Source organism: Gadus macrocephalus, chromosome 9, assembly GCF_031168955.1.
Source record: "Gadus macrocephalus chromosome 9, ASM3116895v1".
Classification (NCBI taxonomy): Eukaryota; Metazoa; Chordata; class Actinopteri; order Gadiformes; family Gadidae; genus Gadus; species Gadus macrocephalus.
In genome coordinates this window covers 2,381,468-2,394,917 of record NC_082390.1, presented here as the reverse complement: position 1 = coordinate 2,394,917, position 13,450 = coordinate 2,381,468, and the positions used below count along the sequence as shown (strand labels likewise).

Sequence of the window (13,450 nt, the reverse complement as noted above, 5' to 3'; positions counted from 1 at the left end):
ACTCAAACACATACACACGTGCACGCACACACACATACACACATGCCAGTGCACACACACATAATCAGACAGCATTTGGGACACAGTGCATACTGTGCAGCTGTAAAACCAAACGCACAAACACACACACAAACAAACGCACACATACGGTCAGCGTGCTCAGTAATAAATCCTGGTCACAGGCAGGAGTTGTTTTTCTGGCGGTCAGACTTGTTTTTCCCTTGCGCTGCATTATTGGCTTATCACCGTGGAAATGCATCACAGAGGTCCCCTGGTGAGAGAGAGAGAGAGAGAGAGAGAGAGAGAGAGAGAGAGAGAGAGAGAGAGAGAGAGAGAGAGAGAGAGAGAGAGGAGAGAGATAGAGAGACATAGTGACAGAGACATGCAGAACAAGATAACAGGACAGGGCAAAGATGCGCTGCGAGATAAAGATATGAAACAAATGATTTACTGTGTGTGTGTGTGTGTGTGTGTGTGTGTGTGTGTGTGTGTGTGTGTGTGTGTGTGTGTGTGTGTGTGTGTGTGTGTGTGTGTGTGTGACAAAGATTATATTAGAGACGGCCTTGAAATTGGAAAATATGTTGTCATGTATGACTCACTATCAAATAAATAGATACAGGTGAAATTGAAAAATAAATGGTGCATTTATGTCCTATTTGCTCTACTACCACTTTGTCGTCAGGACTTGATTATTCTCTGTGAGAATGCTAGGGTGGCTTTCAAATCAATCAGAGCTGTGCAGCGGAAATTGCGTGCCTGAAGCCGCCATATGCTTTTTAATTCACCTGAAGAAGAAAAATGGAGGGCATAGGCTTCCAACATGTTGCAACAGCCAGGGCCACATGGCTCAAACTCATGAACAGGTCCTGAACAGGTGGAGAACCTGCTCTCCATGATCGAGGGACGTAAAGTGTCCTAAATTAGCTTTGGCTAGAAACACTATGATGGCAACATCGGATGACTGTCTCACGATTGTCGATGTTTCGTATCTGTCCAATTAATTATTCAATTAAACGGACACTGAAAACCAAACGTTAGCATATTTTAAATTGTTTCAATCTGATGATGTGGCGCTGTAAGAAATTAATGGGGATGTTCAATAGGTTTAGTATCCACAAGAAACTGTAAAAAGTGTCGGATAAGGTTTCAGATATTGTTGGATCTCAACTTTCAATCCTCTGGTTACGGGCTAGTTATCGCTGGAAGAGTGGTAAAGGTTCAACACGTGGTTTATTCAGAGACACAAGGTTCGAAACAAGGTTCATGAAACATCTCCCCATCCCGGTAAAAAATCCCATGAAGAGCCTATGGGGTCGGATTTACGGTAACTTTTCAATCTATATGGTAAAGAAGCTACCCCTATAGGGTCATATTTATTTCAGACCCATCCAACTTTATATGGTGTTGTGTGGACCACTGGCAATACAGTTGATGAAATCCACTTCTGAAAGCTTTGTCCCATTCTGAGGTAAATATCTCCGCAACTAAAGAGGAAACAAGGTGAGCTATAACACAGACACTTGCTTTTCTGGTTTCCAGGCCAGATTCTGTCCCCCCCACCCCCTAGAAGTACGCTCCTGCTTTAACGCAGTCGGACAGCTTGATCCAATATTAGGTTATGGGTTAATACTAAACGTGACAGTGGATCGCTTATGAACACTTTAGAATAAGAATAATGAGAAGCGACCCCCGTCTAATTCATTCGTTTTGCTCTCTCTCTCACACTGTCTTTCTCTTGCTCTCTCTCTCTCTCTCTCTCACACTGTCTTTCTCTTGCTTTCTCTCTCTCTCTCACACTGTCTTTCTCTTGCTCTCTCTCTCTCTCTCTCTCTCTCTCTCTCTCTCTCTCTCTCTCTCTCTCTCTCTCTCTCTCTCTCCAATGATATACAAGTCCTACAACAAGCTTTCAACAAAAGAAAAGAGAAAAAATGTTTTCTTTTCTCTTTTTTTTTGTCATTCTTGCATAATGTTTTGTGTTCATGATGTAAAACTTTTCTTCATTTGTCTTTTTCTACAATGTAATTTCCTCGACCAAGCGTCGCTTTAGAGATATCAAAAGCCCACAGCGCCATCTATAGGAGAACGGCGGTATCTAGTGCAATCTAGCTTTTTTGAGTTCCAGCACATTTTATTGGAAGCAATGATCTATAGTCACGTATTTATGACCTACCACTACAATTATTTAATAATCATGGATCTCAGTTTCTATGGAGTCATAAAAACAAAATGTTTATATTACACTGGTATTTGTAATATTAGCACTGCACTACAGCTCTGTCTACCTTCAGAGCACAAATGTAATCTTTAATAAATACTACGACCGTTTGAAATTCTCCAATCAGGAAGAAAACAGGAATAAGTCAAATAACCAATATTAAATTGAATTCCCCCTCCAAATTCCTTTTTGCTCATCTCAGTTATTTCTTCTGCAACCATTTCCCTCTTCTTAGTGGTTCTATCCTCCAGTCAATTCCTCTCCACTCCACTCCTCCTCTCCCTCCCCTCCCTCCTCTCTTTTTCTCTCTCCTCTCCCTCCTCTCTCTCCTCCCTCCCTCCTCTCCTCTCCTCTCCCTCCCTCCTCTCCTTTCCTCTCCTCTCCCTCCCTCTCCATCTCCTCACAATCTTCTCCCCTCTCCTCTCCTCCCTCCTCACCCCACTCCAGTTCCTTCCCTCCCTCCTCTCTCTCCTCTCCTCTCCTCTCCTCCCTCCTCTCCTCTCCTCTCCCTCCTCTCTCTCCTCCCCTCTCCTCTCCTCCCTCCTCTCCTCTCCTCCCCTCTCCTCTCCTCCCTCCTCACCCCACTCCAGTTCCTTCCCTCTCCATCTCATCTCCTCTCCTCTCCTCTCCTCTCCCTCCTCTCCTCTCCTCTCCTCCCTCCTCTCCTCTCCTCCCCTCTCCACTCCAGTTCCTTCCCTCTCCATCTCATCTCCTCTCCTCTCCTCTCTCTCCCTCCTCTCCTCTCCTCTCCTCTCCTCTCCTCTCCTCCCTCCTCTCCTCTCCTCTCCTCCCCTCTCCAGTTCCTTCCCTCTCCATCTCCTCTCCTCCCCTCTTCGCCCTTCGCCCCTGTCTCCGTCCCTCTCGAACCGCGTTCCCTCCCCTCTCCTCGACTCCCCTGTCCTCCCCTCTCTCATCTCCTCTCCTCACCTCCCCTTTTCTTGTATCCTGATCAGTGGATAACAGTATTATGGTCTGTGATTACAGCGTCTAAGCTGATTAGACCTTCGAAATGGTTCCCTGGAGAGTCTGTCTAAATGAACACAAGCTAACATTGGCTAAACTAACTCTCTCTCTCTGCCTTTGTATATCTTGGTCCCTCACTCTTTGTAATAACAGATAATGAACTTAGTTATTTAAGGGCGTTGATCTGGCAATGATACGTAGGCAATAGAGGGTCTTCGACATGAGAATGAAAAGAGGTCTCAGAGCACTTTAAAAGTTTTTCCACAACAGCTGTTGGTGAACTATGCATCCCATAATCATTTATCAAAGCCATTCAATAGCACATGTGTGTGTGTGTGTGTGGTGTGTGTGTGTGTGTGTGTGTGTGTGTGTGTGTGTGTGTGTGTGTGTGTGTGTGTGTGTGTGTGCATGGGAAAATGTGGTGTGTATGCTTTAAAAATCATGCTGAATAATTGAATTCCCATTTGTTTGACTTGAACAGATTACACATTAAAAAAAGGGCAGCATAAATCCCCCAGACACACAAACACGCACACCACAAACACAGACACACACTATTATAATAACACACACACACATATACACAAACACAGACACACATAATGGACACACACACACACACACACATAATGGACACCACACACAGACACACACACAAGCGCACACACACACACAAACAGGAAGGCATTAAGCATCTCATTAGCCTGGCCCTCCTGCTCAAGGTGGGGGCACAACGCTGATGAGGCAGCATTCATTCAAGCGCGCACACGCGCGCACACACACACACACACACACACACACACACACAAAGACACACTTTGTACACCCCATATTGTCAGACTCACTCACACCTATACACCCCCCCCACTACCCCAGACACGCACACACAAAGGCACACACACACACACACACACACACACACACACACACACACACACACACACACACACACACACACACACACACACACACACACACACACACACACACACACACACGCGCACATACAAGTGTCTAAAGCAACAGCCATAGTGTGAGAAAGTGCTGCAGTGAGCACACCCAGCAGGATCTCGCTGAGGACAACACAATATTGACACTGGCGTAGCAGCGAGGGGGATTAGCCAAAGGAACAAGTCAAGGATGGAGAACATAACAAACACAACAAACACTCAAACACAAGGCACTTGGCCACTCAGCACACATGGTGTGTGGATCCCCCAAATCCTTCTACATCACCTCCAGGTCCCAGGCCGAGTGTTAGACTTCTCAATTAAGAACCAATGTTGCAGATTGAACACTGTGTTGACTTGCCTGTTCCCCAGCATGTGACTATACTAACATAACAATTATGGAGGCAATCTCAAAGATTACTGCCTTTGGCAACATCTTTGGCAATAAGCGGTTATTGTTCCCATAGAGCCCGACAGGGAAGCCGCCAGCAGCCGCTTTGTAACCCTCATAACACAGCTAATGCAAGGGCTTTCATAGATAGGTAGTGACTTAACAGACATTTATTTACATGAAAATCAATTGCCACTTCAAATGAAACAGAGCTGATACACCTTGTAGAAACCCAGGTGAGATCCCCACCTGTGGTGCTTTGGCGTTATGTTACTATATCATTCCCTCTCTTCTCCAACCCGCTGTTCTGTCCATAAAGGTCCAGACAATTGTCCCGCTATCTATCGTCTATAGTCTAAAGAGACCATTACACATCAGTCTATAGAGACCATCAGATATCATAGACTATAGACTATAGAGACCATTACACATCAGTCTATAGAGACCATCAGATATCATAGACTATAGACTATAGACTATAGAGACCATCACACATCATAGTCTATATCAGGGGTCACCCACACAGTACCCCGCGGGCACCAGGGCACCCGCAAGGACCACATGAGGCGCCCGCATGCCGGTTCTAACAATAGCACAACTCATTGTTGAACAACTCTTTCCCACCTTTTTTAAGTCATTGTTGATCATTATTATGAGCAATCACTAACATGATCAGTTTCTTCACATAGATGAGTATCATTAATCATTAATATTAATATATGACTTAAGGCAAGCTAAGCAAATTTCTTATTTCAGAAGAGTGTATCAAACTGAGCGCCCTCGTATGACTCAGCATCCATGAAGTAGCTCCCAGGTTCAAAAAGGTTGGTGACCCCTGGCCTATAGGGACCATCACCCATCATAGTCTATAGAGACCATCACACATCATAGACTATAGAGACCATCACACATCATAGTCTATAGGGACCATCACACATCATAGACTATAGAGACCATCACACATCATAGTCTATAGTCTATAGGGACCATCACACATCATAGTCTATAGGGACCATCACACATCATAGTCTATAGAGACCATCACACATCATAGACTAGAGAGACCATCACACATCATAGTCTATAGTCTATAGGGACCATCACACATCATAGTCTATAGAGACCATCACACATCATAGTCTATAGGGACCATCACACATCATAGTCTATAGGGACCATCACACATCATAGTCTATAGGGACCATCACACATCATAGTCTATAGAGACCATCACACATCATAGTCTATAGAGACCATCACACATCATAGTATATAGGGACCATCACACATCATAGTCTATAGAGACCATCACCCATCATAGTCTATAGGGACCATCACACATCATAGTCTATAGGGACCATCACACATCATAGTCTATAGGGACCATCACACATCATAGACTATAGAGACCATCACACATCATAGTCTATAGAGACCATCACACATCATAGTCTATAGGGACCATCACACATCATAGTCTATAGAGACCATCACACATCATAGTCTATAGGGACCATCACACATCATAGTCTATAGAGACCATCACCCATCATAGTCTATAGGGACCATCACACATCATAGTCTATAGAGACCATCACCCATCATAGTCTATAGGGACCATCACACATCATAGTCTATAGAGACCATCACACATCATAGTCTATAGAGACCATCACACATCATAGTCTATAGGGACCATCACACATCATAGTCTATAGGGACCATCACACATCATAGTCTATAGGGACCATCACACATCATAGTCTATAGGGACCATCACACATAATAGTCTATAGGGACCATCACACATCATAGTCTATAGAGACCATCACACATCATAGTCTATAGGGACCATCACACATCATAGTCTACCTCAGATCCCACATAGAGATAGAAGTCTGAAGCCCCCTGAGAGAGGGAGCAGGCCACCTGTACTGTAGCTGCTCTACGGGTATTGTCATGTTTTATCACAGCTTGGCCATAACTGCTGTGCTCTATAAATGTTGTGCCCGTCTGTCCCTTGTTGCCAAGGGTGGAAGATAAATGGATTCTTTATAGTTCTTATTACGGCAAGAAAACATGACTTACACCGAACATAAATACCGGATTGAGAGACTATGAAGGTGCCACTATCAAAGTGAACAAAGGGAAATGCAAATGTCTCCTGGTGTGTGTGTGTCTCCATCTGGTGGAGAACATGTGAAATAAAGTGTGTTTATATCTTACATCTGACATGGTGTGTGTGTGTGTGTGCGTGTGTGCATGGCACAGACCCAAGCTCAAAGAAAAAGAAGAAATATGTAGTTATAGTCTTTATTATTTAAATTCACCCAGAAATGTTGACTGCGTAACTATATCCACCATCACTTATTTCTCTCACCAGCGGTGTCCTCCATTTTGGCTGAATGATGACATCATAGTGACACTACCGTTGCCGTGTGACAGAAGCGTGCCATCACATGGCTCGCACAGCAGAACGAACCAATAAATAAATAAATAACATATTCATGAATTAATATCAATAATACATCCCCGAGTCCATCTTCAATAAACGCTGCTCGCCAGTCCAAGTATTGCACATCAATATCGAAATATGAAACATCCCCTGCCTTGCCCTGGGTTCAACACAACACAGTTATGATTATGGATGAGGATGTTCGCTTTCTTCTCACAAACACTAAATGAGGAGAACTTTTCAGTTCATTGAAGGATTTAAACACGGTCCAAATACTGTGCTTTTACAGTAAAAATATCCACACCCATGATCCATGGTTTCTTCGAAATAATTATTCAGTCAATACTGATCAAATCAAGTTTAAATCTCCTAGGTGCTCCAAAGCGATTAAAAGGGCCTTTTCTTTCTTTTTCTTTTTTAAGTTGATAGTCAGTAATTCAAGCTTCACACCAGCAGCTAAGCTTGGATTATAAGCACTTAAACCCTTTTCAAGTGGGTTTCAAAATGGCTATCAAATGTGAACATCATAAATGAACTAAATTTACTATTCTATCGTAGAATCTATATTATAGCTTATATTCTTTTATTTGGTATTGAATGCCATTATTGACACATTTGAGCTTTTTCTTTCTATCAGAAATGCCCGTATTCATGCATGGTACACCCATTTAACCTCAACTTGGTGAAAGGGCGAGCCCAGTGCTGATTGGTTCTGCCCCTCGGCCCTAAGATGAGAGGCTAAATATCCTCTCCTCTAAATGTGACATTCTCAGCATCGAAAACTTGCCTTATTCTGGCCAATATGGCTGTGTTGACCTATATTTAACAGATACCACCCCCCCCCCCCCCCCCCCCCCCCCCACACACACACACACACACACATGGCAGAGCTACTCACGAGACCTCTTGGGAGTGTCTCACACCACCACTCATTGTCTCGCTCTCTGTCTCTGTGTACAGAATGCATGTGGTTCAGTCGGATGGTCTTTCGACATAGATGGTAAAAGTAACCTGAACAAAGTAAAGAGGAGGAAAAACAAAATGACATAGGAAGGATCAAAATGACATCAAGCTAAAAATCTTTCCAAGTGCCTTGCATAAACCTCTTCAATAGATCATCTTCTATGTACAGTATATATCTAATCATCACCGGTACGGCCCCGTCAGGCCTAGTGGGCTAGAACAGAGTTTAAAACACCTTATTCCAAGGATACTCTCCCTACATCGACCTCATCACCCGATCATCAGGACCAAAGCAACCGAAAATTGATTTCTCTCCATTTACAGTAGAACACAGTAGACACATTTTTCAAGTAAAAGTTCCATTGATAAAAAAAAATAAAGAAACACAGAGGTGGCTCACATGGTCTGAACAGAACTGGGTCAAACTGGAATCATTTAAATCACTTTACAACTCTATACATTATCTGGTGGCTTTAATCCAAGGCACCTTACAATGAAACGTACTAGTACTGCTGTGTTGATACTTAAGAGAAATACACACTTTCTGCGACCCTCTCAGACAGAAATTGCAGTGGCGGATAAAAACTGCGAGAGCGAGAAAGAGAGAGAGAGACGTTGGCTCTGTGGATACGGAGCAGGTTCAGTCAGCCCCCTCCTGAAGTGAGTTTGAATAATTAACAAAGAGACCGTTTTGACCCAGCTCTGACGGATCACCGACCAACACTGTCGTTATCCGATGTCGGACGGAGCCGAGCCACTAACAATATCCTCTTAAGCGACACATTGGATGAAGGTCAAATGTAAAGACATCCTTTTTTTCTTTTTTAAATACAGCAAAAGAAAACTAAAAGCCATTGTCTCATAACCAAACACAACAAAGTCATGGAGTTTGTCTGCGGTGCCAGTATCGTTGGCCTTCATGGTGTGTGAGGAGTGTGGAGACCCCACAACTGTTTCTGTACAGTTATTCATTTAAAAGAATCACAAAAATGAAGAAGACGAAGCACACAAATATTCCAAAGAACATAAACAGAGTCATCTCAAGACGAAGATGTGTTTTTTTTAAACTAGTGTTTCCCATAGGGTTTTCTTTCCCATTTTAAATTTAAAATACACATACTTTAGAAGATTTACATAGGAAATTGGATCGATCAACAGAGAAAAAAAAAGCACAGTTTTAAATCAGCGACGTCATGGTCGATCTTATACTGACAAGCCGGCCCTATCATAAGCCCCACCCACTTACCCCACCATCCCCCCCAAGCCACGCCCACCATACGCCCAGCCCCCACCCAAATACAAACCCAGGCGGGGGTGTAGCCCCCAGCCAACGCCTGCTGTAACGATGGCAGTAACTCTACAGAGTGAGACCAGGGGCCCGGGCTGGGGGTCCCGGCCAGGCCAGGGGGTCCCGGGCCAGGGCTCCAGGCCAGTCCAGGGGCTCCGGGCCGGGCCAGGGGGTCCGGGGCCGGGCCAGGGGGTCCGGGGCCGGGCCAGGGGGTCTGGGCTAGGGGCCCATGTGTTCCCATTGTAAAGCGGTTCTTGTGTGCTGGTACTGAACTGTTCCTGACCATGGCAGAAGCCCCTCCCCTTCCTGGCAGACCGGAGCCTCTCATAGGCTGGGCCAGGAGGAGAGGAGCGGTCCAGTCTCACACAGCACACTGCAGTCAGGGTCAGAGGTCACTGCAGTCAGAGGTCACTGCAGTCAGGGTCAGAGGTCAGGAGTTCTGGGGTGGAGCTAAGAGCTCTGCAGTGGGAGGGGACCCAGCTGTGCTCTGAGGTCCATGGGCTCCGGGAGAAACAAGAGAGACCAGAGACCAGAGAGAGACCAGAGACCAGAGACCAGAGAGAGAGAGAGAGAGAGAGAGAGAGAGAGAGAGAGAGAGAGAGCGAGCTAAACACCTAAAGAGTCGGTTATGGCTGAGTATTCACATTGGTTAGAAAGGGGATCTTGATCTCTTGATCAGGGGGCTTTGGAGGTGCCGTATTGTGGTGGTTGTCGGGGGGGGGGGGGGGGGTCAGTGAAAGGGGCATGCCCTGGGGGGGGGGGGGGGGGGGGGGGGGGGGGGGGGGGGGGGGCGCTGGAGCTCTAGGCATTGTTTTTGTTTTCAGAGGAGCGCAGCCCAGTGCGTTCCGGGGGTGTCATGGCGTCATGAGAGCTTCACGAAGTCTTCAGGGCGTAGAGGAGTCCTATGGCCAAACGGACGCCTGGAGGGGAGGGAATCAGAACCAAACGCGCTGTTTACAATATTATTACTACTATAATGACTTTTTATCGTTTGCCTCATTATTTATTCATTGTTCCACATGAAGTTCTTGCTTAGTTTCAATACCAATTTATGTGACTTCCTTGCTGCTGCGTGAAATGTTGCGAAACATAACATATTGCATAAAAAAAATCCAAGTGATCATTTGTTTATGTGCAGTTTTCATTATTAGTTCCTACCACATTAAGATGGACTACCTTGCGTTTCATTTTTGGGGTTGTGGTTGAGCCGTTCATGCTCAGAGCGAATGCGCTAGCTGTTTAGCTGCTGTTCTACAGTTACCCTCAATGCTAACTCCAGCTACAGAACCTCTTATCTCAATACAAAGCTGTAATGAACATCATCGGATTCAAATTGTTCGTAGATGGATGAAATGTTAGAACTCTAACAATTTCATCCCATGTGTATCGATTCTCTGCCATTTATGTTATCACATTGTTTGAAGTGTCAGAGCAGCATATGTGAAAATGACCCACCGAGAAAGCAGCTGTTAATGCAAGCATCTGGACTTCAGCAGATCGTCTCCAGGTGGCGGGAGTTCTGGAAGGAGAGAAGGCCTGGTCAGTCACATGGCACCTGCTTGCTCATCGTTATGTGTGTGTGAAATGGCTTGTGTATACGTTGGAGTTCTGTTTCTATGATGGTGTGTGTGTGTGTTGGGTATGTGTGGCGTGCACATGTTAGTGCTTACGAAGATTTTTGAGTGTGTGTGTGTGTGAGGGTGTGTTGGGTGTGTGTGTTTGTGCACGTGTTTTGTGTGCGCGTTGACGTGTGTGTGCATTCACGCGAGTGTATGCGTTTGTCTGTTTGTTCACGTGTGTGTGTGTGCGTGCGTGCGTGCGTGCGTGCTTGCGTGCGTGTGCACCTGTTTTTGTGTGCGCGTTGACGTGTGGGTGTGTGCATTCACGCGAGTGTGTGCGTTTGTCTGTTTGTTCACGTGTGTGCGTGTGCGTGTGTGTGTGTGTGTGTGTGCGTGCGTGCATGCGAGCGGTGTTCACGTGCGTGTGCGTGTGCGTGTGTGTGCGTGTGCGTGCGTGTGCGTGTGTGTGCGTGTGCGTGTGTGTGCGTGTGCGTGCGTGTGTGTGCGTGTGCGTGCGTGCGAGCGGTGCTGCTCACGGGGGTGTCGCTCCACTGCCGGGGCAGGTCCTCCTGCTCGGGCGGGTAGGACATCCAGGAGGGACTGCGGTAGGAGGCGGGCGGGGACATGACGTAGTAGTCCGAGTAGCCCGGGCGGTTGGCGGAGATGGCGTAGACGGCGGTCATCTGGGTTCCCTGCCGGTCAAAGACGCAGCCTCGATTGTGAATGGTATATGGTACGCATTTAATAGCGCTTTAATCCAAAGCGCTTTACAATATTGCCTGACGTCCACCGATTCATTCACATTCACACGCCGACGGCGGCGTCAGCCACGCAAGGGGACAGCCAGCTCGTCAGGGAGAGGCGTCCCGCTCAGGGACACCTCGACACTCAGCTAGGAGGAGCCGGGGGATTGAACTAGCAACCTTGCGGCTACCAGCCAACCGGCTGCGCTACTGCCGACTGCTGCAGGAGTCAATGTCAGGAGGAGGTTCGGCTCCAGCCACGCCCTGACCCCGCAGACGATGGCCACCGTGTGAGGGACGGACGTGTGAGGGCCGCGCTGCGACTTTAAAATGTCCTCCGCCATAACTCACAAAGGCATCCCACATCCTGCTGCAGAAACCTCCAGTCAGGTGTGCATTTTTCAATTTGGGGAGGCAGCAGACACAAGCGTTTACTGTCTGCTTCATCCTCATTCAATCAATAGTCCAGGACCGTGTCTGAGTGCTTTATCTGTGCCACCAACCACCAGCAGCTCTTCTGCTGGTGGACACTGCCCCCTAGTGGTCAGTCTGTTACCTAGTGTTTAATCGTGGAAACAGCAGTCCTGCTCTGCCATAGCGGAACAGAGCTTGGGTCGGAAACCAAAATATATATTAGGGGCGGGGGTTTTGCTTTTTTGTTACAGAGATATTCTACCAAAGGGAAACTGACTTGTGTCAATGGATGAAGCTTTCGGGAGGGGATTCTGTAGTCTACATAGTGTTTGAATAGTTAACTAGTGTTGGCCGAGTTTGTGTTCGCCGTCAGCCAAAAGAGGGTTAGCAGATACCTGCCTCCAGCCACATGATTGGTCGAAACAAATACGATGCAAAAGAAAGTGAGAGAGCCCGATAGCTGAGTCAGACTCTAGTATTCACCTGGAGGTGTGAGACCACCTGCTGTCAGACTCTAGAGTATTCACCTGGAGGTGTGAGACTCTAGAGCAGGGGTCTTCAACGTTTTCCAGGCCAAGGACCCCCAAACTGATGGAGAGATGGAGCGGGGAACCCCCTACTTATATATTGTATAATATTGTGTTTTAAATTAAACTGCTCCTATAGTGCCATGTATAAATGTACGTGCATTCAATACTAAGATATTCAAATAATACACAGCTTCATATATTCATGTTTTTATTGTAAACATGTGCAGGGTACAGTGAGTAGGGTGGCCATGCCACTGAGCTCCTGTGTGTCGCTGAATGTGTGCATTGCTGACTGAAAGACATCTTCTGCCTCCATTTATCTGTTCACTGCAGTGTGTTGGATTCATGTTAATGTGTATTTAAAGACATTTAAATTTGTGGAAAAAATTACGGGGGAACATTTTTTTTGCGACCCCCCCCTGCAGTACCTTCGCGGACCCCTAGGGGTTGGGGACCCCCTGTTGAAGACCTCTGCTCTAGAGTATTGACTTGGAGGTCATACACACACACACACACACACACACACACACACACACACACACACACACACACACACACACACACACACACACACCTGAGTAGCTGCTGATGGACTGGTCCACGGTGACAGCAGGAAAGGGGGTACGGGAGGGCGGGGGGTAGGGGCCCCCGTTGTGCTGCTCAGGGGTCTCAGCCAGGCGGGGTTTCAAACTCACATCTGGAGTGGATCTGTCCACAGGAGAGAACAAACGCACATTAAACCAGACGTAATTCAAGGAAGGACATACAAATACGACACAAGAAACTGCCATCATATTTATGCCGATGAATGTCGATGGTGTAGCGGCCATTTTATTTTGGGGTCATTGATCTCTCATCAGAGAAACACCTGCCCCCCCATTAGCAATGAGAACTATATGCTCCTCTTGCTTTCAATGACCATTGATATGACTCCATGATAGTCCTTATTGTCCTTATCGCGTACACACGTTCGCACACA

General features: G+C 46.3%; 1 protein-coding gene across 1 annotated transcript in view; it reads right to left on the bottom strand.

The window, feature by feature from the left end:
* Positions 1-9,786: 9,786 nt before the first annotated feature.
* kiaa1549la (KIAA1549-like a) overlaps positions 9,787-13,450 on the bottom strand; it is a 65,903-nt gene continuing 62,239 nt past the window's right edge. The window contains 4 exon segments of the mRNA XM_060061549.1: positions 9,787-10,145; positions 10,681-10,744; positions 11,321-11,467; positions 13,038-13,179. Coding sequence (XP_059917532.1) covers positions 10,715-10,744; positions 11,321-11,467; positions 13,038-13,179 — 319 coding nt within the window. The 3' untranslated portion in view covers positions 9,787-10,145; positions 10,681-10,714.